This window comes from Biomphalaria glabrata, chromosome 9 (assembly GCF_947242115.1).
Source record: "Biomphalaria glabrata chromosome 9, xgBioGlab47.1, whole genome shotgun sequence".
NCBI lineage: Eukaryota > Metazoa > Mollusca > Gastropoda > Planorbidae > Biomphalaria > Biomphalaria glabrata.
The window spans coordinates 44,446,535-44,474,371 of record NC_074719.1 but is presented as its reverse complement, the minus strand read 5'-3'; the positions used below and the strand labels follow the sequence as shown (position 1 = coordinate 44,474,371).

Here is a 27,837-nt window from a genome sequence, read left to right as displayed (position 1 = left end):
TGATACCTAGGATCTTTTTATAGCATTTCAATTCCATTGCTAAGATCTTCCTGTGTAGTTATGCATTTAGCATCTAAGATTAGCAAGCATACAAGAATGTAGTCATGACCAGGGAGCACATCATTCTAATTTTAGTGTTGAGGTCTTTAACTTTAACACTCCACATTGTTTCAAGTTCTGCTTGTGCTTCTGTGCACTGTGCGATTCTGGTCAGTATTTCAGGTTTTGTCCCTTCACCTGAAACGATAGCACTCTGAAGCATTTAAAACTACTGACACTTGAAAACTTTTCATCAATGTATTTAAAATTGATAAAACTATTAGATTTATACATGTTTTAAAAGTTTTTAAAAATCCTACAAAATTAGGAAATATTCTACATTTTAATCAATGATAATGTAAATAATTTTTTTTTAATTTTTCTTTTTTTTTTTTTTGTTGCAGTTTTTGAGACTATTTGACCACATGAAGATAGTTCTAAATAAAATGGCATACCGGTATTTTAGATGTTATTTGACCAATTAGAAGTTAATCCTTGTTATAGTGTAAATGGAGATAATATGAATGCCACAATGAAAAATGGATCACAATATATATTACAATGGTGGAAGACACCCGACTGGTAACCAACAGAATCAACCACCAAATGAAATCTATGAGACTACCATGCCCCCTCTAAGTGATGATTATGGACAATTTCAAACTAGCAACAGCACGCCCAATCTGGGTAGCAATGTGACAGCCCACAGAATAGTCAATCACAGAGCTTCTACCACAGACTATGAAAATGCCATGCCCCCACTAAGTGATGATTATGCCCAAATTCAAACTAGCGTTAGCACACCAAATCTTGGTAGTAATATACCAGGCAACAGAATTGTTAGTCACAGACCTTCTACCACAGGTTTCTTATACGACATGTACAATCCTGGTCCACAACACTTCTATCATCCTGGCCTCAGACCTTCAACTGCTGAAAACACCACAGCTCCCAGATTTCACCAAACAGATCCCTCTGTTGCTTCTGATAATGTTTTCATGTCTAATACAGACAGTAGTAACCCAGTCAGTCCATCCAGTTCTGGCTCTGATTTTGTGGGGCTTTCATCTGATGCTAGATTTACAACTCCAAGCTATACTTTCTTAACATCAACTGGAAATGGTGTCTCTGCTGACAGTGTTTATCATCATGGCACTGCACCATTGTTTTACTTAGACTCTGCAGGAACAGGTCACAATAGTTTATTAACAAATGGGACATTTGGATATACTGCCATGGATTCTATTCTACCTCCACCTCTCCACTGCCCTATTATGATGCTAAAGACACCAGAAATTCAACCCAGATCAAACCCTTCTACAAATATTGAATCCCCAACCCAGCACAGTGTTGTAAACCCAAATGTTTCAACAAGCAATAGACAACAGAATTTCCCAGGTCAATCAGGAAACACTCAAACATCACCTAGCCATCAGATGAACACACAAAGTTATCAGCACCCTGAAGCAAATATCAGGCAGGTGGAGAAAAGTAAACTTAAATCTCTCCTTCTTTCTGGAAATCTTGTTCAAGTGTCTGGTCCACCGATGGCAGGAAAATCAACATTGGTTCGTCAGGTAGGTGTCTAGATAATTTGTCTAATTAAAACTTTTTCATTTTATGATATAAAAGAAATAGAGTTTATTTGTATAAATAATAATAATAAGGCTTGTTTTCGAGTCCGAAGATAAAAGAAGATTGCAGTATTTCCCAGTGCTATGCAGCTCCAGCTGTGACCTACATATTTGTCACATTCAGGGCAAACAGAACCATTGTCTAATGGGGGTCGATTAAGATTTTCTTTTCGCCGTCTATGTTTGCTCTTGGCAGTGGAATTTGTATAAATATAATTATTTGAATTAACTGTAAGTGAAGGGGGAGAGAAGGCTGTATAAGATTTAAGAATTTAGATCCACATTTATAAAATCATCTGTCTACTACTGTAGTGTTGATATGGTGCACAAAGGTGCAATCATTCAACATAATAAAGGAAGGATTTCTGTATTGTCGATGATAGTGGTTGTTCAACTATTGTTGACTTTGAATTTAGATCTTATTTTTCATGATGGCAGCAGTATATTAATAATCAGAGGAAACCGTTAATCAATAAATAAAGATTTATTATTTACAATAATAATTAGACACTGATTATAGGCTGTATAAGATTTAAGAATTTAGCTCCAAATTTATCAAATAATCTCATAACTATTGTAGGTTAATGCTTGAGCTTAGAAATTCATAAAACTCTAATCACATGGCTAACATGAGAAATAAAGTTTGCTGTTTATCTTCACATTTGTCTAGTGTAAACGCTCTTTATGTACATTGGGCTTATAAAGATTATTGTTAAAAATTGTTTAAGTACACTTTCAGAAGAATTGTATCTGAGCATATATTGTAGACCAATCACTGGATACTGGGGGTTTAAATTTTCTCTGGTGTTTGAATTTGACAATATCCTCATCAGACTTGCATCTGACTCTGCTGTGAGTTAACATATATAGATAAACCAAATTTACATTTTCAGTCTTATGAAAATTCATTTGAGATAGTAACACATTAGCTATTATCTCCCCTTATAGTAGTAAAGTTCCCTAACAAATTTCCATATAGATCTGTTAAGGTATATCTTGAACTGTTTTTTCGAACTTCATTCTATTCACTATCTCATGTCTAGGTATGTTGATTTAATTACTCACTTAATATTCTGAGGATGTCAATCTTTTTATGACATCTCATTCTGTCTTAATTCATCTTTTCTCATTATTTTAGCTGTTCTTTTAAAAAAAAAATAATTTATGACCTACAAATCTGTAAATCTATTTGAAATTTAAATTGTACTATGCCATCAGTTATCTTGTAAGCTGTGTCTATGCTTTCAAGGTACTTGAATGTTGAAAAAAAAACTTGAAACTCATTGACATGATTTCCAATCATTCCATCCATCCATCCCAGTGGCGCTACAGCCCATGGAGGGCTCTGGCCTGCTTCAACACATCCTTCCATTCAGATCCCTCCTGGGCCTTTCGTCTCCACGCCCTGACCCCAAGTTGCTTCAGATCTGCTTCCACATCATATTTCTAATCACTGGTTTTCTCAATTATTTGAGTAGATTGTGCTTATTTCTTTTGTTCTAGAAAGATATGAATAATTATTGTCAACATAGTGTTTAATTTTTAAAATACATTTTATAATTTGTCTTCAAATCTATTCAACAGGCAGTGAATGAAAAGAAAATGGAGTTACAAGGAGCCATTATGCAGCATCATTTAAATTGTAAAAAGCTGTATTCATTAGAAAACCTTATGTCCACCATAGTAGAAAAGCTGTGCCAACAATCCGTGCCATCGTGTCAACTGGATGAAGAAATGACCATCTCTCGTATGCACTCTCAGCTGTGCAAGCACAACAACTATCAGCATGTTCTTGTGTTCCACAAGTGTGAAAGCTTTATGCTCCAGCACAACGGGCACCAGTTCTCGGACTTCCTGTCTCGGATGGTCATAGAATTTAAACGACTTTCTTTGAATGCGACTGTTATATTCACTACCTATAAGAAGTTTTCCCCTAAAGGATTTGGAATGGAAACGTTGGAAATAGATACACTCTCCGATTTCTGGGATGTCATATCAATATTAAATTTCTACGCCCCACACATGGAGGTGCTAAACTATGCCCACATCTGCGTGAAACATCTGTGTCTTCCAGAGGCCATTAGGCTGGTAGCAGAGACATTCATTGCCAGTGAGGATTTTAGAGTTCCTGCAGAAGAACTGGAAAAGAAAATTTTTAATGATGAGGATTTCTTGTCTTCTGTTTTTGATTGCAGACTCAATGAGGTTCCAGAGTGGATACCACAGAACATACTTATGTCTATTATACATTTTAGTCATTCTTTAGACAGCTCTTTTACACTAGGTGAGATTTGGCTCTTTCAAATTTTATACTTTAAAGATAATATGCAGTATCCTGCCTGCTGTTTGGGGGGGGGGGTAGCTTCCTTCTACTCCCACAAATCCTGAAAATCCAGGAATGATGCAGTTTAAAAATGCCTATGAATGTAATACAGGCTAAATTCTAAAGACAATCTATTATAATACAGTAATAATATAGTAATATGCTGTAATGATAAATTTAAAGTCATATGTGGAACATTTAATTATAAATTAATCAGGAGCAGATGTGTATATTTTTTTAAGTGGCTTGATTACTTTTCTTGACTCTAAATAGGGAACATGGTTATTGGCAGCAGGCTTCATTTTTATTTCATAATGGTGAAATAGTTTTGTATACTTGAATTATTTACATGTACCAGATATAATTTATTATCTTTTTTTTTTCTAAATTTCTATTTCAAAGTTATTTACCATTAAAAAAAAGGGTAAATGGGAATGTTTTCAACTAAAAAAATTGGCCTATTAAATTGAAGAGAATGATAAAATTATTAAAAAACAAAACCTCTGAAAGCAAAATCTGTGAGAATGCAGTGGTTTATATTGTATTTAGATAGTGACATTGACCAGCAATCAAATGGCTAATCCACTTTTTGCAAAGTTTGTAATCACAAAAAAAAAGTTTGACCCAAAAAAGTAAATCTAAAACATGTTAAATGGAAGTGCTTGGGTTTATTCTTTACATTTTCTAAAAAATGTTTGATATGTTTTGGATGTTCAATCAGATTAAAAGATTATTAATCCTGCAGGATGGCAAAGAATGGCATAGGCAGGGTTCAAACCTGGGACCATCGAGATGGCTGTCCAGTGCGTATACTACATGACCAAGCAGCCACCCAAATATTTTGGTTTAAATAAATGACTGTAACCAGTGCCCTAATATTCTGAAATAGAATGTTAATGTCATATAATTGCAGAATCCTAGATATTATTTCTATGGTGATTGCGTGATGCAACTTTGGGGGGGGGGGGGGGGGGGGGCAGACTGGGCTCTATAGCCTTTTTGGGTACTTGGAAGTCATTTTAGGGGATTGAAAATCCGAAATAAAAGCTACGACTGTTCTTTGCCACTGTGAATGATGTTTAGTGTAAAGAGTGGTATTGCAAGCCAATCACTTGAAAAATACTGAGGGCAGGCTGGAGAAAATGCTGTGTTTTGAAATGTGAAATACTGCATTCCTCCTTAATCTTAAGACTCAAAGTAAAGCCTTTATATATATATATATATATATATATATATATATTACTACTCAATGTGTTCTCACCCTGTCCATGAGTAAAAAATATCTCTGTTTTCTTAGAACACCTCCAGAAAGTCAGTGCTGACAAAAACCCTTACGAATGGCAGAAAATTATCCAGTATCTCAAGAACAACTACATCATCAGGTGCTTACCCGGCGTGAATCGAATGGCCGTGCATCCATTGGTTGTCAACTATTGTAAGAATTCAGTGAGTGATGGCAGGATGGTGCTTAGTGGTCATTGGTTTGACAACTCTTGCAACAGGTTAGTTGCATTACAGTTAGGTACATTTAAAAACAAAAGAAAACTTTGCATCATTGTCAGCCCTATAAATTCATAGTTGGTATGATGAAATAAATTTGTTTTAGATAGTTTATTGAAGCACTCATGTATAAACTTGAAAATACTGTAGAACTGGAACACAATGTTAAAAATGTTACATTTCATAAGTTATGTTTTTAGAATGTTTTCCTGGAAAAATTATTATTAGTAACATCTTTAAAAAAATTAATTGATCCCTTATAGACAGTTTAAATTGGTAAAAAAAAAAAAAGTAAAGGTCACCTTTCAGACCTTGCTATCTGCAGGGCAGATGATGTTTCTGTGGTCCACAGTTAAGGATGGTGTCATGTAGCCAGCACAAAGAAACGCCTTTACTTTAACCAAACTAATGTCGGGTACCCAATACAGCTGGGTGGACGTAGAGGAGCCCAAGATCCCGAAATTAAAAATCCCAGTCTTCACCAGGATTTGAACCTGGAACCTCAGTTCGGAAGCCAAGCGCTTTACCGCTCACCCACCGTGCCTCTTTGAGTTTTCTTTCAGACCTTGCGATCTATAGGGTAGGTAATGGTAAGGTCTTCTGTTTCTTTGGCCAATGGTTAACGAGCAGGGTGTCATGTGGCCATCACAACGACCAATTGCCTTTACTTTCCCCAATTTAAGTCAGGTACCCATTAGAGTTCGGTGGACTCAAAAAATTGGTAGTTTTAAGTCTTAAAAAGATTAATGATTAGATTGGATTTTTTAAAATGCTTTATCTTGTAACTTGAATTTCTCATCATTTAGCTACCAGTTAACAAATCTGTTTTGCCAACCTCCCAGACCATTTTATAAGCCACTTCCTCTTATCTTTATAACTGTCTGTTGTTGTTTTTTTCATTACTTTCCTATATTTAAATCAGCATGCTAAAAATGTTTCCATTGGAGACAGACCTTGGGGCAGTTAAAAGTTTACTTGCCATTTTGGGTCCATCATTGACATGGGTTTCATGTGGGTAGCCAAGAAAATATTGCTTTAACTTTTTCCTTGAAATCATTTGATCAATTGAGGCTTCTTATTAACCAGCAAGAGGTCAGTATATATTATGCTACATATAATCTTGTACTTTTAAAATACTTATTAACTTTTCATGTCTCTTCCTACAAGGTACACCAATTTCCTCTGCCGAATTCTTGTCAATACTGAGGCCAACATGAGGATGCAAGGGAGAAAGGGATTGGTTTATGGTGGTTTAATACAAGAGTGGCCAAATGTGCGCTATCTTATTCACAGAGCCCTTCACTGCAACGAGAACACTTATGAAGCATTTTTAAAGGTATACCATTGTATTCACTTAGGGCTGGTGTGTTCGTTATCTTTTAATTTCCTGGTTATTCCGTGTTACTAGATATGATAATAATGTTTTTCCAGCGTTACTTCCATGAATAGTAAAACTGGGCCAAAGTTGACTACATGTAATACATGATTAGCTGCATTTTTTAAAAATCAACAGTTGCTAAGGTTTGGCTTGTACATGTCAAAAACTGGGCCAAAGTAGCAGAGCTATATGTCAACTGTGGTAGTTGGCAGCTAAGGGTCTATTAGGTCTAGGAATGCTTCCTTTGTGTTGATTGAAAACAAGGCCTCTGATTCACCCGCCAATTTATCTGCATAGAATGAATGGATAAGCTTACTCTCTCAGTTATTATATTCACCAAGTGGTCAGGACAAGATATACCAAAATAACTACTATGACTAAGTATATGGGCTAGCTTATAAAGGCAAGCTACCTCCCCTGTGACTAACCTACTCTTTTGACTTCCTTTAAAAAAAGGTTGCATTGTGGATGCCTTCTAGTCTACAATATTTAGAATTTCAAGCAAAGAATGATTGATTCCTACCCATTTATGAAATAATTATTTGCGTTATAAAAAAGGTGTCCTCACTACTCTCTTTTTCCTTTCCATTTATTTTAAATTAGATTCCCCTAATCCTATTTATTTTGATTACTTGTGGTGTCTGGTGCATTGTAGAAATATAAAATAAAGATAACCCACAGATACATTGAGCAGACGTCAAAGTCTTAACAATGTTCAAAGATGGGGCCAGTGCTTACTTTAGCACTGCTCATACATTGTCTTTATCGTATAAGTTACAGAGAGATGTTCCTTAAAAAGTAAGATAATTAGGTCTTATCAATGTGCTTATCTAGTCATGCATGTTTATTGGAGACTAAAACTCTGCTAAGTCATTGTTTTTTCTGACTGATTCAGGCAACCTGTTCCATGCTTTATTATCATTAGGGGAAAAGGAGCACTTATACATATTTGTCCTAGCATGTGGAAAAAAGAAATTAGCAAGAGGTTGAATCCTTGCCTAAAATAATCAGATTAGTTGCCCCTGCTTAGTGGGAGAGTCAAGGACAGATGTCACATCAACCCTTCCTCTTGCACTAAATTACAGGTTATCTACATTATTTGTTTTCTAACAAATGTATCGTGCCTAGTTTATGCATCAATTAAGGAATATTTCAAGTGTGGCTAAATAATTCATATGTATGTCAGTGTTGGAATTAACTATAGGAAGTCCTTCAGATACTTAACCAGCCACTTTGAAAACATGGGCACTTGTGCCTGACTATTCATTTTAACCTAGGGATTACTAAGAAATGATGACGCAATGGAATATAGTTCTGGGTCATTTGTGGATACTTCCTCATCTTGATCACATGTAAGAGACATGCTTGATCACATGTAAGAGATATCCTTGATCACATGTAAGAGACATCCTTGATCACATGTAAGAGATATGCTTGATCACATGTAAGAGACATGCTCTATCACATGTAAGAGACATGCTTGATCACTTGTAAGAAATATGCTTGATCACATGTAAGAGACATGCTTGATCACATGTAAGAGATATCCTTGATCACATGTAAGAGACATCCTTGATCACATGTAAGAGATATGCTTGATCACATGTAAGAGACATGCTTGATCACTTGTAAGAAATATGCTTGATCACATGTAAGAGATATGCTTGAGCACACGTTGGGGACTTTAACAAAATTGAATGTAATAAAAATATTTAAGCTAATTTCAACATGCTTTCTGTTCAATGAATTGTTCACATTTTTTCGATCCCATCTAATATAGGTATCAATATCTGCCAATGGTCTTATCATGAGGTGTTTTGCCAAAGAAGCCAAGGAATTCTACCGCTCCCTGTTCACCAGTGCCTCCAGTTATGGCACACCAGTGGAGCGGGCCGTCTTGGAGGCTCTGTTTGGGAATGCGCTGAGTATGGCATCAGGTATATCAAAAGGAAAGTATGGTTCATCTTCCCTGGCACGTATAATCCAGCTTGACCTGCTAGTCAATCGCTAGATTTGTCAATTCTTCTACCCCTTTATAGGAACATAGAGCACAGACATACCAGCCTTATGACTGATATCTGGAACATACACAAAAATTGTTACTCTACAGTATTCACTCAATCTACTGTTGATTTTTGTTTAAAGAAACTGCTTCGATTTAGGTGTAAGCTATAATTATGTTATATCTGTTATAGTTTTTATTTGTGTAAATTTTGGTTTCTAAAGTTTGCATAAAGTTTCCTAGATTCGAAATACAGTTGACTCTTGATTGTCTGACACTTATATAGTCTGACACTTTTTAATCTGACACACTCAGAAATCTGATACATGCGTGTGTTTTGCCTTGCACGTCCCGCCTCTTCTCATGTGCTTCTTGTAGTATTTGTTTTTAATTTGTTCTTGATGGTCTTTCTGTAATTCCTATTAGACAGTTTACCTGCTGTATATTTTTGGTGTAGAGGTTTTTGGTAACTCTTTTATGATGGTGAGTGAAATTGGCAAAAACATAAGCATAAGCCATTCTCTCTTTCTGAATAAAGGTAGATTATTAAGAGGTATGACTGTGGTGAAACTCCCTCTGACATTTCGTCAAGTTAATGACATTATGAAAGATAGGGAGAAAGTAGAACATTTTGTGTAAATAGATTAAAGATGACATCAAAAGAAAGACCCTTAAATCTAAATCCTCAATTCGATAAAGCTCTTTCTTTATCATTTATTGTTTATTTTTTATCAAAGTCTAAGTGAATGTCTTTAAAAGAGAAGCCAAGTTAACCTTTCAGACCTTTGCGATCTATAGGGCAGATGATAAATTTAAGTCATCCATTTCTGTGGCTGTGGTTAATGAGGGTGCCATGTGGCCAGCACAACAACCAAACCACCTTTACTTTTCTCCAACTATTGTCAAGTACCTGTTAGAGCTGGTTGGACTCAAAGACGCCTTAAGAATCTTGAAGTAAAAAATTCCAGGATTCAAACCTGGGACACCCAGGTTTGGAAGCCAAGCGCTTTACCACTCAGCCACCCCACCTTCCAAGAAAATGTCTTATTACATCATAATTAGAATGTTCATGGCATATACGGTTAAATTATTTGAAGTACAGCTAAGATTTGGTAATCTGTCATTTTCAGTAATCAGACAGTCACCCAGTCCATAAGTGTCAAACTTTCTAGAGTCAACTGTACATAATCAGAAAGTTCAAATTTGTTTGAAACTTCTTGTTTTATCTAACTGTATTGCTAAGAAGCTAGTACAGACACCTATACCGAAAATTAAATTAGGTAATTTTATTTTAAAAGAAAAGGAGTGATATTTTGATGTGCATAAAGCAGACGGCATTTGGCTTACACTGTAAAGACAGATTTAAAACAAATGCCTCTCATTTCCTTATGGTCTGCAAAGAAAAAAAAACAACTAGAAGCTAGCAGTCAATGTCTTTTATGTTGTGAGAGATAGATATTGAAAATATCTAAATTCCTTCCTTTCAAAACAGTAGATTGAGTTTATGCAGTTGTAGAGAAATACTAATTTAAGCTTGCATAATTACAAAACAACATTTACGCGTTTAAAGTAAAATTGAGGTTTTCAAAGAGTGTACATCAACATCGGAATGGAGATATTTATTTTAATTTTGTTGTTAGTAGTAACTAGCATTGTTTATTTAATTATAGCTATCACAAAAAAAAAAAAAAGAAACTGACACTTTCACATTTAGAAAAAATAGAACTAATATGTAGAAACAATAAAAACAATAAAATAAAAATACTCCTATCCCCAAAATAATGAATATAAAGCACAAAGACATAATTTTTAACATAGATTTTAAAAAATGAGACAAATGTGTACATTTCATTGATTTTAAAGAATACAGTTTAATAATATTCCACCATTTATTTTAATTTGTCATGGAATGTGTGGCATAAACAACTTGGCCACCCAACAAGGGGCCTTGAGTTTGAATCCTGATTTGAATTGTGTTTGCTTAACACCTAAAGGCAGCACAGAAAACTATTCTATTGTCAGAATGTCCATAGGCCTAAACATAGAGTCAGAATATATTAACAAACAAATAACTCGTTATAGTATAGTCAGAATATATTAACAAACAAATAACTCGTTATAGTACCAGTATTTGGTCTATCTGTAGTTGATTGTAACATTTGGATTCACTAATAACTTTAGTCCATACAATGTTAAAAGTTTTTTTTTTTTTTTCATTAACTAGTTGTTTGTAATTATAATTAACAAAGCAATAAACAGCATGCTGTTAGACAAAGCACTTTCAATTATTTTTTTCTTATCTGCAATCCACACCCCTCCTATTGGCTGTAAGTGAGACCAATTGTCGTAGGCCTCAACACTGACCTGCAACGTCACAAACTGTGGGCAGTGGAGACCGAAAGCTCTTTGCCTCGTCCTACAGACCTGTGATGTGGCAACAAGCTCCACAAGTTGCGATGTGGCAGGTCAATGTCCAGGCCTTCTATGATGATTGGTCTCACTGTACGCATGAAGCACTTGAATTTATATTGACATGTTATTTATATTCAAGATGTTACTCAAAATTATAAATAGCTACCAGTTGATCAATAAGCCCAATTTTGTCACAACATATTTCTGACATTTTTATTTTGAAAAAATGTAAACTTGTATAGAATTTTGAAGCTAGAACTAATCTATTCAAGTTAGAATATATTTAAAGCATGGGTTCACGGAGGTTGAGTGGTTAAGCACTTGGCTTCCGAACCTGGGGTTCTGGGTTCCAATCTCGGTGAAGACCTGCATTTCGAATTTTGGGATTTTTTAGAGCACCCCTGAGTCCACCCTACTCTAATGGGTCCCTGACTTAATTTGGGGAGGCGGTTGGTCGTTGTGCTGGTCACAGAAACAGATGACCTTAACATCATCTAAGACTAAGACTAAGACTGCTTTATTGATCCTTACGGAAATTTGTTGTGATTACAAGGACTCGTTTCTCATAGAGATCGCAAAGTCTGAAAGGGAACTTTACTTTGTACTTACTGTCCGCCAATGATTCAAAACTAGAGTTCAAACTCAGTTCATCGGAACGGATCACTGCATTTGTTGATAATCTGAATCACTTTCTTATAGATGTGTACAATTTGGGACGTATTGTTATTTTTAGGGGACTTGTTGCTGATCTGTAGCCTGGCCTGTGCCAGATATATCAATTGTGTTATAGGAGAACTTGCTATTTTTAGACTGCCTGGACTGTTGTAGAAAAGTAAAACTAATTACAAATTCTTTTAGGTTCCAATGTAGATTGACAACCAAAAAAACTTTTTTTTTTTTACTTTATTTTTAGTTGCTTATAAATATTTTGTGCTAATATGTTTTTCAAAAATCTCATTGGCACTTCAGCTCATAACTTCCTCCCTTTTATTGCCTCTGTAGGTCTAGCCTTCTGCTAATGTAAGCATGCAATACACATTTTTTGTTTAAGCCAACCTTCCACTTCTGCAGCTATCTATATGTCTTGTGTTAATGTGATCTTGTGATATTGTTAGAGAGAGATCGATGCAAATTTAAATTAGGGTCTTTGTCTTTGAAAGAAGCCTTGTGTTGACCCTAAATATAGAATTGTTTGTGAAGATAATTATAGACAGGTATTTGGGTGGCCTCTGGGAGGTGAGCGTAATCAGGTGACCCTGGGTAACAATGCAGAGGCCAGATAACAATACTGACTTGAAAGCTTTTGGAGCTGGATAGTTAAAGTAGATGTTACTCTGGTCACTGCTACGGGATGGCGTGGGTCAGGGTCCATGGTTTGAGTCCGTCTCTGGGCTTATCTATGTTTTGCCATATTTTCTTCACCTTCTACTCTCAATAACCTTGATGCCTTAGTTCCCCTTTCTATATTTAGAGTCTATATTTAGAGTAAATGATGTAAAAGTCATATGTTTCTGTGGCCCACAGTTAACGAGTACTGCGCAATGACCAACCACCTTTTCCTCTACTAATGTCAGGTACCCATTAGAGCTGGATTAACTCAGAGAAACTATAAAGATCCTGAAATTAAAAATCCCAGTCTTTAGGATTTGCCTTACCACTCCGCACCTTGTTTTGGTATATTAGTACTGTTATTATTACATGTTATGTGTCGTGTTTATTCAATTTGAAAGCCATCATTAAGAAAGATGTGGGTCTTGATTGTTATTTCATTAACTTAGCCTTATAATTGCCTTTCATTAAGCTAAAAGAAACCTCAATGGGGCAAGCTATTGTTCCGTTATATCAACATCTTTATCTGTGCTGTTAAGAAATTCCCTTATAATTATAATATTGGTTGTAAAAGTTTTAATTCTCATTGTACTGAAATATTTTGGTCATAGTGTAGTTTTTTTAAAATAGTTTTTTGTTATTCACAAGCATGAAAACTTTAAATAAGACTGACTTTCAATCTTTTAGTTATCTAGTGAACATTTTACTATAACACTATACTGCCTACTGTCAAAGTTGCATGTGCAATTTTGATACCTAGAGCTAGTGCTTTCTTTATATAACCTTTGCCTTCCCCTGCATATGTTTCCTGTGTTGAGTCTCTAAGGTAATCTGTCTGTTGCAGTCTCTTTTGTTATGTTTCCTGTGTTGAGTCTCTTAGATAATCTGTCTGTTACAGTGTCTTTTGTTTTGTTTCTTGTATTAAGTCTCTAAGATAATCTCTTACAGATTCTTTTGTTATGTTTCTTATGTTAAGTCTCTAAGATAATCTATCTGTTATGTTGTCTTTTGTTATGTTTCTTGTGTTGAGTCTCTTAGATAATCTATCTGTTTTAATGTCTTTTTTGTTATGTTTCTTGTGTTGAGTCATGTTGTCTCTTGTTATGTTTCTTGCTTGTCTCTTGGTGTGTCTGCTGTTATGTTACCTGTCTCTTGGTGTGTCTGCTGTTATGTTACCTGTCTCTTGGTGTGTCTGCTGTTATGTTACCTGTCTCTTGGTGTGTCTGCTGTTATGTTACTTGTCTCTTGGTGTGTCTGCTGTTATGTTACCTGTCTCTTGGTGTGTCTGCTGTTATGTTACCTTTCCTCCCCTACTTATGTTTTACTTTGGTGCCAGAACTTGTCCTGAATCATCCAACTTGAAAACAAAAGCCTTTTTACTAGTATTATTTTATAATCCTAACCAGGAAATATAACATTCTTTCATTCATTTTTTCTCAGAAAGCCAATATTACACTTAAGATAAATGAAAACGTTCTCTGATATAGTTTATAAATCGCTACATTTTGTAAGCTTCCAACTACTTAATGTTTATTCTTTAATTCTTTCTAACTCTGTCAATGCAGCTTGCATACATTGTAGCTTGACTCTGATAACTGCAGATAAATGTGCTTTATCATTAACCTGTATATTTGATTTGCTTTATGTTATTTTACACTTAATAACTAAATAATTTTGCTTCTGTAACAAAAGCTTTGTAAAATTAAGTTAGCCCTTGCTTTAAACAAAATTACAATTGCCTAGGTTCATTACAGGAATTATTTAGTCAAATAAAAAATGTAAGGCAATATTCTACATTCATTTATAAATATACGTTATATCTGCGAGCATGTAATATATACATAAAGATTTTTTAAGGTCTTAATTTGTCAGGGTAAGATATGAACAGGTTTTTTTTTTCAACTTAATCTTGGTGTAGAAAAAAAAAAGGAAAAAGCTTTGTTTCTGCTTAACAAATATTATTTAAAACTAGAGAAATTTCAATGTTTGAAATGTGAGACACATTTTTACAATTTAACCCCCCAATTTTATTTCTTTATTTGGATCTTGGGTTTGTAAGTGCAAGGTATTTTTACATTTAAAAATAAATATTGCGATATCTCAATTGATCATGCAATTCTAATTACCTTATTTTAATTCAATTTATTTTATCATGTAATTTTATATTAACCACTTAAGCTGGATTCATTAAATATACATTTTTTAAAATTATTTGCCAGTATAAATAAGAAAAATGTAAATCTCTTTCAATTATCATTTTCGAGATAAAAAAATCTGTTTCAATATCTGATCATTTGTAACGTCCATCTGGGAAAATGTTGGTGAAATCTTCACCCATACAATATTCACTATTGTGGTGAATATTGTGTCGCACCATAACGTAAAATTAATAGGCCAGTGGAGATGTTATTATACTATTAGTAGTGGTTTTAACATTAACTAACCAAATAACAAAAAAATAGAAAATAACTAAACTCATTTCATTTCTGTTGATTGATTTTGTTGTTGTTGTTTTTTTTTTCTTTGTCTGCAACTTTACTACATCCATTTCCACAGTACCAGCCAATCCGGATGACGAAACTCTTTGTTGTAAGTTGCGAGTTTATTTTCAAGAGCGAAAAATAATTTTCATAAACTTTATTGGTTTAGTCAGTAAGGAAAAAAAACAGCAATATAACGTTTGATCAATTTAACGTTTGATCATTTTACATTTTGATCAATTTAAATTTTGATTTACGTGCCATGGAAATTGAACCACTATTTAACTGCTTAAACTTTTTCAAATAACTTGTAGCATCCTTTGTGTCATTAATATTTTGTTTTGAAAACATAAATCTATATTTATTTTCAAATTACATTGTGCTTACCTTAGTATGGTGCAGTAACATGTGATTATTGTATGTTCAAAGTATTAAATCCTGTTAATCTTGTTAGTACTTTAAGTAATTAGGTCACGGCTTCCTTCCCTTGAGAGCAAAGGCATTGTGAGTAACAGTTTCATTGGCTTTAAGTACTATGTTTTTCTAGAAGTATTTTTGGTTTCTACTGTCACACTTATCTGGCCAGCTGGTTTTGTAGCTGACTGTGTAATGATGTGGCTGAGAAGCAAAACCCACCTGACTACCTTACAGGTTTGAATCCTGACTCAAGCAGAGCTGTGTTTGCTGAGCTGCCTAAAGGCAGCACAGAAACCTTCTCCCAGATACCAACCCGACCCCCAGCTGGTCCACAAAAGGGAATGGACAAAGTGCACTGAGCTTGTTATAAGCATGACAGATGTGCTGTATAAAACTAATATTTTAAAAATTAAACTTGTCTTACTTTTTTTCTTTTACAAATTTCAGAAATGAAGATAGAAAAAATTTCTTAGTTTAAATTTCCTACTCTGCCAATGAACAGGGAATTCAGGATTGTATTCAGGACCATATGTTATATAGTTAGTCAATCAAATGGGCTTGGCTCTGTTTGTCAATCAAATGGGCTTGGCTCTGTTTGTCAGTCAAATGGGCTTGGCTCTGTTTGCCAATCAAATGGGCTTGGCTCTGTTTGCCAATCACATGGGCTTGGCTCTGTTTGTCAATCAAATGGGCTTGGCTCTGTTTGTCAATCATATGGGCTTGGCTCTGTTTGTCAATCACATGGCTTGGCTCTGTTTGTTAATCAAATGGGCTTGGCTCTGTTTGTCAATCAAATGGGCTTGGCTCTGTTTGTCAATCATATGGGCTTGGCTCTGTTTGTCAATCAAATGGGCTTGGCTCTGTTTGTCAATCAGATGGGCTTGGCTCTGTTTGTCAATCAAATGGGCTTGGCTCTGTTTGTCAATCAAATGGGCTTGGCTCTGCATTTTGTACCTCCCCATGTGGCTGGTGAGGGCTATCTTAGCCCGGAATGTTCTGCTGCATACGGTACTTATAGCTGGAGAGTGTGTGCATTGCCGTAAGTTTCTGTCACGACACTTTTCTTCTGTTTTGGGGACTTAAGAAATTTTCATGACAATGTTTTCATTGCACCAACATGACTTTCAGTCATTTGCTCTATTCTCCCAAGTGGCAGAGTCTATCTTGAAAGCTTTCAATGCTGCATTGAAGACGTCTGGTACCGGTATCATTTCCTTTGTCAACCTTATAAAGTCATGTTTGCATTGAGAGGGATTAAACAGAACAACTTTTTTATAATTTATAAAGATGTGGTGACAGCCAAATATTTAAGACATTGTTAAAGATTATAAAATTTGCTTAAATTTTTTTTTTCTTAAATTTTGTCACTTAAAAATTTTGCTCTCAACGGATCAGGGATGCTTTATGCTTCTAAAATGTATATTGACTTCAAAAACTTAAACACAGAAACTCTAGGAGAGAAAGAAGTGGAAAAACTAAGTTTAACTCTTTCTCTCCGTTATTATTTTCCTCGTTTCGATAGTATTATTCCTTTTGCTCATTTGTATTTCACTATCCTGTTATGATAAACTTCAATAACTTTTTATGACAAAATGTTATATTTGGTATCAATTTGTAGAAGAAAGCATGCTCTTTTTTACACAACACAAATTAAAGTTTATAAATCCAAAAAAATCCATTTAGTTTAATGGGGTCAAATCAACGCTGGTATCATCAATTAGAAGAGAACGAGTTAAAACCTACAACTTTCTATGTGGCAAAAACTTTTTGTAGAAACAAGTAATAAAAATGCATTATGTCCAAACTTTTTTTTAATAATTTTTTATATATGCTTATGTTATTTCTACCGGTACTTAATTTTTTTTTTAAATTGAATACCCATAAGTTAATTTATATCAACAAGTAATAAATTTTTTTAAAAATAATTTGGTACTCAAAGCTATTACATCCATTTTGCATCTTGCATATTAACTTTAACATTTTTTAAACATGCTTTGATCCTCTGTTACTCGTAACTGACAGTAATTACTTTCTCTGCTGCATGTCACTTACAATATTTACTCTTTCATATATCCCAGATTTTTATTGCATGGCAATTTTTTTGTGTTAAACTTTGTTTTTTTGGGGGTTTTTTTTTTGGCAATAAAAGTTTGTTTAATAGTTTTATTTGAACTAAACAGGTATGGAGTATAATCAAGCTGACCAGCATTTGACGTCTGCTATCAGTAAACTCTACAGGGAAGGACCTTCTTATTTTTTAGTCTGGGCTTTGGACAGAAAAGGCATTGTCCTTCACAGACTAGGAAAATATCAAGAATCTATTAAGTAAATTTTGTTTCGTATTTCTATAAAGAAATCCTGTGTTTTTAAGTCTTTATGAAAATATGCAAAAAAAGTGAGGGAGCTGGGGTGGGGGGGGGGGGGGGAGAGAAGGACCTTAAAAATAGCCAATCAATTTTCACTTAAGATAATTAGTGTTAGAAAGATGTCTGTCTGGTCAAGCAGTATGCGCGCTGGACTGTCGTTTGGACTTCTTGACGGACCCTGCCCGCTGCTGTCATCCTGGGAGAGGTTTGGGCTAGGGAGTAAACTATCTTCAACTCTGAAGAAACATCCAAAACATGTAAAACATTTTACAAAAAGACAAAACAAGGGCTGTACTATTCTAAACTTCCATTTAAGAGAATTTTTTTTTATTGAATTTTGTTAAAAATATTTGTATTGACACTTTTCTAAGTCATTCCTCCCCTTTAAAGTTTGGTTGAATATATATGTACACTTCTTCTTTTCAAATCCTACTGTCAGCTTACGCTGTTGTCATGGGAAAAGGTTAGAAGCTGGTTGGGTATGTGGAAGGCAGGAAATTCCTGAAACTCGCAACTTAGTTGATAGAGTGCCAACATGATTTAAGTTGATCTGATTCGATTGGATCCAATTCTATCTGATTCAATTCTATCTGATCCAATTCTATCTGATCCAATTCTATCTGATCCAATTCTATCTGATCCAATTCTATCTGATCCAATTCTATCTGATCCTATTCTATCTGATCTGATCTGATCCAATTCTATCTGATCCAATTCTATCTGATCCAATTCTATCTGATCTGATCTGATCCAATTCTATCTGATCTGATCTGATCCAATTCTATCTGATCCAATTCTATCTGATCCAATTCTATCTGACCCAATTCTATCTGACCCAATTCTATCTGATCCAGTTCTATCTGATCCAATTCTATCTGACTTTATTTGAAAATACCGGTATAATAGGAATTGATTTATTTTTTTTAAATTCTATGTTTCCTGTGTTTGTTCAACTTGCAAGTTTCTTAAATTTAATTTTTTTTTTAACATTGTGATTGGTCTCTTTTTCATTGAATTTAAAGGAGCAAATGAAATTTTTTAGCAACTGTTACTTGTGACTAATTGAGCCTAAGCATCATTAAGGAAGTAAAATGTGTTGATTAATTTAACTTCCTCAATAAAAACATCATAAAAACTCGTGTTAGACAATTACTGTTCATTATATAGTCAACATCTTGATAGAATAATTAAGCCTGGTTATGAGGAAAGGCTGGGCATATTTAACATCACGCATGTAAAATACTACACGTGACTTATCTCAACTTCTTCCTTTTATTCAACTCCTTGACATTTGTACCCACCCACTTCCAACCACCTCGAAAGAAAATGTTGCAAAAAAAAATGATACAGCATTATTTGTAAAAGTATATGATCACAAAGTCTTCTTCACCTAGGGCTGATCAGTTCCAGCCATTTCTCTTGGTTTTTCTGATATCACATGGCATGTCATCTCAGTGTTTCGCTGGTACTGTACAGTTCAAAAAGACTTTGTAACACTACCTTACCACCTGAATTTTAATTTATTGAGAATCATCATAGGTGGCTTATAGGTCCTTACAATACTTATTGATTTATAATGTAGCTAATTAGTTAAATTAGGAACCATCTAGAAAATAGATTTATGTCTTTAATTTGTTTTAAATATTTCATTACACAAATAAAGCAAAGAATCCACTTTTTCTTAATAATCTTAACTTATAGAAACATTCCTGTACTTATAGAAACATTCCTTGGCCTAAATAAAGAGAGACTAGGATGGCTGCTTGTGGTATGCGCTCTGGACTGCTGTCTCGATGGCCCCGGGTTCAAATCCTGCAGGGGGTTTGGGCTAGAATGTAATAATCTTCAATTTTGAAGGAACAATCAAGACATGTAATATGTGAAATGGTCCCTCTTTCAACCATGGTGGTTTGATTCAAAGGAATGCTTTGCAATGCGTTCGACACCAACTCAGTTGCAGGAACCATGGGAATAAATACCATAATTGTCTTAATGCCTAAGGGGCTCCACTCCTGATTTTTACCTTCAATTTTTCTAGAATACCCCACTCCTAAGAAAAATGTATTGTTAAGTCATTATTGAGGTTAATCTAATGATAAGGGCATAATATAAATAGAATAATATATAATTCAGAGGTTTATTTGAGTGATTGCAATCTTCTTAAAGTCCATGTTTATATTAATTTCATAAGGCATCCTGTATTGCCTCTATTCTTCAACAGGTGTTTTGGACAGGCCAGGACTCTCTTAAGTCGACTCAACAAGCATGCTCTGGGGGAAATGTTTCACGTCTCTGACCTGCAAGTTGAAGAGGAAAGAATAACTCAGGAGATTCATCAAACAATACCCATAATTTTTACAGGTCAGTATTTTTTTTTTATTACAAAGCTTATATCAGCTCAGTCTGTCTGGTAAAAAGTGTGTGCAGGTTATTTCACCCACACCCATTCTTGGATCAAGCTGAAACTTCACACAATTATTTATTGACACAGACAAGACATGAATAAATTTTAAAAAAAAATTACCAGTTAGACAATTTATTACTTGGTAATTCATTTTTTTGTTTGATACCAACAAGGGAGACTAATACTTCAGTATTCACAGATATGGCTAAATCTGTTGGGTTTCGTCCCCTTAAATAATTGTTTGCGCTATTTCTCCCTCACATATTTACTGATCAAGTTGATTATTTTAACAATTATTTATTGTACCTAACAAAACATGAATCAATAACCAAAAATAGTCAATTAGTTAAATAATTATTGGTAATTAATTATTTTAATATTGAATAAGAGGAAATAACTTGAATATTATTGATAGATATAGTTTTAAGGATGGAGTTCTTCCCCTTTAGTTACGGTTTGTTTGTTTTTTTTTTCATTAAAAGGATTTTTTATATTTTGCTTGTTATAGAAATCAGAACGGCTAAGTGGCAAAACACACTTGACTATTTATCGAGGGGGCTAGAGTTCAAACCATGACTCAAGCTAAGTTGTGCTTCCTAAAGGCATCATGGGCATTTTTCCCCAGATACCTCTTTCCCACGCTTGCTGTAAAAAGAGATTAAACCAGACCGCTCTTAGCATGCTGTGGCATAATAGCTATGCTATACAAAAGCAATTTGTAAAAAAAAATTAATAATTTACTAAATAGCTTCACATCAGTTATAATTCTTATTTCTAACCTTATCTTTTAGACATAATGTTATGTTTTACTTGTCTGTCTATAGCAAAACAAAGTTAATGTTAGCTAGCTTCTACATACTTGAACTAAATGGAAATTTGATAAATAAATAAAAATTCCTGCAATCTTATTCCTATCATTTAGTAAAATCACTACATTTAGAATGCCTTCAGGGCAGAAGACTCAAAAGTAAAGTAGCAATTATACATAAAACACTGAACCATAATCTTCAAATACAAAATGTAATAAAATACTCTGAAAGACACAAAGAGAAAGGCACATTCCTCGTCCCATATGCTAGGACAAGTTTGTACAAATACTCCTTCTTCTCTAGTGCTATTAGAGCATGGAATGGGTTGCCTGAGCTAGCCAGGAAAACCAGTGACTTGGCAGAATTTAAGTCATTGGTTAATATGCATAACTAAATGCATGACATGTAGGACGTAATCATCTTCTTTTTTGAAGTAACGTCTGTATTATATAAGATAAGATTTCTTTGTCCCATATTGTCCTGATGCGCACCATAAGCGCCAGTGCAGGGGTGAGTTATTACAATATGCTCAATGATTTCTCTATGAACATTTTATTTTTGTGTTCCACCATTAGAAACTCTCTAAAAGCTGAAGATAGTCACTATTTTTATTAAAGATCCATGCTATTCATCTAATTGTCTAGCTATCTAGTGATTAATGATCCATGCTATTTGTCAAGGTGGGTTTGCAGGTATGTCTAGGGTATGAAATACTCCACTAGGCTTACCACCTCAACGCTGAGTAGGAAATTCCTGTCGGGGTTGTAATTTGGCCGTGGCTCGTCTGCCTATCAATTACTTTTTGAAGTAATTACCAAGAGAACGAATAGTGGCAATCTGATAACTTATACTAGTCAACAACGAGAGTGTATATAACAAAGCAAAAGGTTTAATGAAGCAATGATATGATATGACATAAAAATGATGGTTATAAATTGTAATCAATATTAAATCAGTGTGCCTAAGATATGAGTTTATATATAACATCGTAAAAAGGTAATCACACCTTGGTCACAGAGTGAACAGTCCACTCCGGGCTCATGACGCCCACGACTCAATTCCATGGATAATGGCCCATCAGGGTCCATACAATAAAACAGCCTACAGATCAGGTTTGACTCCAGCAGAGTCCCAAGCCTGCGTCCCTAAACAAGAAAAAATATGCCTTCCTTGTGACCGCCATTCAGAATATTATAATATCAACGACTTTAGAGCCACGAACAAACTAAAGAAGGAATTAAAATAAACTAACTTTCCCAATACTGGGCAATCAAACAACAACAGAGAGCTCCAGGCAAAGATCTGCCATCAGCAAAACACAACTGAAACAATGGAACAATGATGCCAATATAGCAGGTCCCAGAGATAGCACACAAACCATAATGGTGCACACACAAAAAACTACACCTGGCAAAGAAGCAACTCCATATGGGCATGACACTATTCACCTAATTGTCTAGCTATCTAGTGCTCCTGTTATCCACAAATATAGATATTTAAGTGTTTAAGTAATTTTGTTCTAACAGAAAGCTTTATGTTGAAGTCTGACTGAGATCAGGGTGATAATAAGGAATGCAGCTATGAAAATTTGAGTTGGGTTAATACATGATGGGAGTCGTGGTGGCTGAGCAATAAAGCGCTTGGCTTCCAAACAGGGGGTCCTGGGTTCGAATCCTGGTGAAGACTGGGATTTTTAATTTCAGGATCTTTGGGCACCTCTGAGTCCACCCATCTCTTTATGGGTACCTGACATTAGTTGGGGAAAAAGTAAAGGCGGTTGGTCATAGTGCTGGCCACATGATACCCTTGTTAACCGTAGGCCACAGAAACAGATGACCTTTACATCATCTGCCCTATAGACCACAAGGTCTGAAAGGGGAACTTTACTTTACTAATATATGATAGAAGTTTATAAAAATTTGAAAATTACAAATGACCTGAAACATTACCATATCAACATCATTCTTACATTGCAGGAAACAACCAACTGGCCAGAGAAAGGCTGAATAAACTCCTGGAGCACATCAACAACAGATGTGAGAACCATCCTGAGCTGTCCACATTGTTGAATCTTATTGGACTGACTGAACAGCGAGGTAAAAATATTTGTTACTATTAAAAGTTCTGAAGAATTTGAGTACACATTCTGGATGTATAGATTAGGACTTGCCCCAATCACCATCAATGTCAGCAAAATATCATCTTTTAAATGGAGTAAAAAGAATTTATCCTCCAATAGATTTTTTGGCCCAATAGCATGGTAGGTACCTATATGAGCTCAACAAGACATTAGCTTATAATACTTTTTTTACCCTTTCTTCAATCACCCCAAAAGTACAAAAGCAAAAGTACAAACTGAACCATCAAAATACAAAACAATGAATGCGTATGTTTATCCAGTCAGTCTCCAAATGAATGGATAGCTTTGACAAAAGCCATTTTTATAATTTTTGAATAAAATTTATTGATAACTTATGTTCTACATTATCCATAAATTAACTACCGGTACTCATTTCAAAGGTAAGAGATGGGTGGACTTAAATAAATTAAGGCTTTTATCTAGCGCTAATTTCATGCTTATAGCATGCTCAGAGCGCTTTAGTCCAATCTCAGTTGTGGACCAGTGGGTGGAGGGGGTATCTGGGAGAAGGTTTTTCCATGCTGCCTTCAGGCGCTCAGAAAACACAACTCTGCCCGAGTCGGGTGTCAAATCTCGAGCCCCCTTCATAGGTAGCCAAGCCAAGCCAAGTTCAAGCGCACTTAGCCTCTTGACCTTGCTTCCCACTTAATGCCATCAATCTTGTGTAAAAACATGAATATGTCTTGCCATGATTCTTGATAGACGCATTGGAGTTTTCCTACAGACAGATTTCTCATACAAGATATATGTAAAATCAAATCAAATAGTTTTTATAAAAATTCTGTTATATGAATATTTTTTTCATTTCAGGCAATAATGATCTTGACAGTGCTATTAAGTGGTACAGGCTGTCTTATAATGAGAGGATGTATCTGTCTAAGGTTAACCCAGAGAATCTCTTGGTTGTTCTTAATAATATCGCCATGATTCTTCTAGAAAAGGGTGAATTAGGTAAAACATTATTTTTTTTTAAACAAACCTGATTTGGCAAAGACTTTGCCATGATTGGGATTCAGTAAAAATCTGCTTAGTGCAAAGCCAATCATTATAGAGGGCCTAAACACGCTGACCTGTGACCGTTGCAAACTGAGGGCAGTATAGACCAGTTGCTATTGACTTCTCTTGTCTTCTTATAGTGTATATCTGTATTGATGTAGTGCATGGAGTTGTTTCCCTTAGAAAAGCTTTGTTTTTTGTAAAAAAGGATTTTATATATTTTGTTTGTTTTAAACCTAGTATTAACAATGATATGATTTTTCCAGGTTGATTTAGAACAGTATTAGCCTATCCAGCTTAAACATAGCATATAAAATACCCAATTTAATCATTATATATATATCATTTCTAGCTTATGCATATTATTCATCGCACCCAGCTTGAACATTGTGACCAATCTATCCAGATTTAACATATTGTTCAATATATGGCAAGACAAAATACCAGATACAGAAGTCCTTCGAAGAGCATGTCTGCAAAGCATCCACACAATCCTGATGCAGTCCCAGCTGCGATGGGCAGGTCACGTCTGCAGAATGGAAGACCACCGCATCCCTAAACGACTCTTGTATGGCCAACTAAGCGAAGGAAAGCGCTCGCAAGGTGGTCAAAGAAAGCGCTTCAGGGACACCCTCAAAGCTTCTCTGAAGGCGTTCAGCATAGACCCAGCCACCTGGGAGACAGAGGCACATGACAGAGCATCATGGCGTCGCGCTGTGAAAACTGGCGCACAGGTTGCTGAGGAAAAAAGAACAACGCTGGCAGAAGAAAAACGCCAGAAAAGAAAAGCAAGACAAACGTCACTAGCTCCAGCTGGAATAACCTGCCCAGTGTGCGGCCGAACATTCCGGGCTCACATAGGTCTCACCAGCCACATGAGGAGGCATAAAACCCCAGTGCAAAGCCCTCAGCCCCCTGGATGACAAAGTGGTCATCATCGAACCCACGATGGACGAACAATATAGTGTTCAATGTAACCAGCTCAAAGAAAGTCATCATGAAAGGACTATAGTAAATTAATAATGAATTTTTTAAATTTGTCTTTCTCTTGTCTTTTAAAGATGAGTTACTGGTACCAAAGTCAAATAGACAGCAATTCAATGATGACTGCTTATCAGTTGTTACATTTTGTTGTAGCTATAACTGGAGATTATAATCATGCTCATTGCATATACTATCTGTTCTTCCTTAAAGAGGGTTTAACAAAGTCATTTTTTGTGGAAACCATACTGATAAAATGCATCACTTAACTAGATAACTATGTTTATATATTTATTTATATATTGTATAATGTACCGGCACCTTTTTCGATGTGGGGAAAAAATTATTACTTTTCTTGTATTTTAATGTTTATTATTAATTTATTAGTAGTTAAAAGGTAGGCAATCCATCACTGAGTACCGACACCTATTTTTTTTTTTACAACAAAGCACTGTGTATATATATATATATATATATATATATATATATATATATATATATATTGTTATAACTTAAGTGAGGCAACTCAACGAGGCACATATATGTTTATTTACACGACATCACAGGTACACTACAACATCTATCTTAGGCACAGTCTTTTCACTTCGGCTCTCAACTTGGGCGGAAATCGTTCTCCTTTCTAATGTTGACATCCTTTTAGGTCTAGTCTGTCACAGTGCGCACCTTCTAGCACTAGCCTGGATGGCAGTGCGCATGGCAGAGTTATAACAATATTTATACCAGTATATGGGGGGGTAACAGGTAGGGAAAATCAGTTTTTAAAATGTTTTACATGTTTCGGATGTTCCTTCAGATTTGAAGACAATTACATTGTAGCTCAAACATCCCACATGATGGCATGGGATGGTAGATGGCAGGGTTCATCACTGAATGTCAGAGCACATACCACATGACCTGGCAGCCATCCACAAATGCAGCCCAAGATTGTTTTTTTCATAGGATACTTTGATGTACTTGCCATGATCAAATATTCTTTCTTGTCCTGGTTGTACCCTCCAAATGTTATGTTTGCACATGTTCTGTAGATATTACATAGAACGTACTTAAGGCATGGCTGCCAGGTTATGTGGTATGCGCTATGGGCTGTCCTCTTGATAGTCCTTGGTTTGTCATCATCCTCCAACGTCCTGCGGGAGGTTTTAGAACATCAGAAAAGTGTAAAACAAGCAAAGGGAGGTAACAAAGATCAATTTGCTAATTATAAAGCATAAAAGCACTTTTGGAATCTTGCATAGAAAGTGTATTTAACATTATAAAGCAATATCTGTTCATTAAAAGAAATTATTCTTAGGTGCAGGTATGTATCATTACCATAATTTCAGGAGATAGAAGAAAAACATTTAGAGTTTATCCTCATAAATGATAGCTTGTATTCCTTTTAGTTTTCTTCTGTCAAAAAAAATATATATATATTTATATCTTCTTATTGTGTATTTCTCTTTTATAGAGCAGTGCATCAAGTATTTAACTCAAGCCCTTGACATCAGACGTGAGTGTGGTTGGAGACATTACCACACTGCCTTGACCTTGACACATTTGAGTGAAGTGTACATGAAATGGTATGTCCTAAACTGAATTTAAAAAACTGAACAAAAATGTAAGAGATCATCAGAAATGAAATAATTAAGAAATTATTTTGTCATTCTTACTTGGACCATAGTAATTAAAGTTTTGAAAACATCGGTTTTGGCAAGTCAGGGATCTCTACTTTTTATTATTGATACCGGTAGGCTTTATGTTGTGTGGTGGCTGAGTAGTAAAGTGCTTGGCTTCTTTAACTGAGGGTTCCCTGATTTGAATCTTAGAGATGAACTCCATTGGGTAACAAGGCTGAAAGGATTAGTCCTCCCATAGAGCCTTGGCGAGAAACTCTGCTGTTAGGCGTAGTGCTTTAAGCTCCCATACAGGTCAAGTGACTCTGCAGACAAGCTATCACGCAGCTCTCGGAGCTGCGGACACTCTTGCAAGAGATGCGCCACTGTTTCCACCGACTCTCCAAAGTGTCGGCAACGGGCATCAAAATTTGGCCAGAACCGGGCAAAGTAAGGAATTTTAGAGAAGACAGGAGCACCCTAAACATCCTGAAATTATAAATCCATGAGTCCATCCAACTTTTAATGGATACTTGGCATTTGTTTGAGAGAGACCTTCTGCCATAGAAACAGATGACTTTTACATCATTTGCCCTAAAGATGGCAAGATCTTCTTACTCGTTCTCATTATTATGTTGGAGTGTTCAGATGACATGACCAATATATTAGATGAACTGTGCAATGGTTTCCATATAGTTTTCTTTCTGTTGGGGTGTTTTGGGGCCAGTGTCTTGTTTAGGCCTCTTGTTAAAGAATGCAGTTTTGAAGGACATGGTCAGCATTCTCTGGTGACACTCTCTGGCAAGGTCTAAAAAGGTTACTTCACTTACTTATGCTTTATGTTTGTGGAGAGCATTATAACCTCAACAATCAACATTTCATTGCTAGGAGTCTGGTAAATGTTTGACTAGTGGTAAGAGAAGCAGCACAATTGTGGATCACCACTAGCCTATAAACTTTGCTGGATTTCTCTGAAAAATTTGGGGCTTCCAGTCCATGTAGTTCACAAATTTA

General features: G+C 35.3%; 1 protein-coding gene across 4 annotated transcripts in view; it reads left to right on the top strand.

The window, feature by feature from the left end:
* Positions 1-27,837, top strand: part of LOC106052525 (uncharacterized) — a 57,329-nt gene that overhangs the window by 19,711 nt on the left and 9,781 nt on the right. For 2 of the 4 annotated variants that reach the window (XM_056041487.1, XM_056041488.1), the window contains exons 2-12: positions 444-1,616; positions 3,258-3,957; positions 5,294-5,498; positions 6,664-6,832; positions 8,655-8,811; positions 15,174-15,206; positions 17,695-17,839; positions 20,102-20,241; positions 23,070-23,189; positions 24,044-24,184; positions 26,679-26,790. In XM_056041487.1, coding sequence (XP_055897462.1) covers positions 579-1,616; positions 3,258-3,957; positions 5,294-5,498; positions 6,664-6,832; positions 8,655-8,811; positions 15,174-15,206; positions 17,695-17,839; positions 20,102-20,241; positions 23,070-23,189; positions 24,044-24,184; positions 26,679-26,790 — 2,960 coding nt within the window. In that variant the 5' untranslated portion in view covers positions 444-578. Of the gene's footprint in view, positions 1-443; positions 1,617-3,257; positions 3,958-5,293; positions 5,499-6,663; positions 6,833-8,654; positions 8,825-15,173; positions 15,207-17,694; positions 17,840-20,101; positions 20,242-23,069; positions 23,190-24,043; positions 24,185-26,678; positions 26,791-27,837 lie in introns of all 4 variants that reach the window. The other 2 variants (XM_056041490.1, XM_056041489.1) reach the window with 2 other exon arrangements.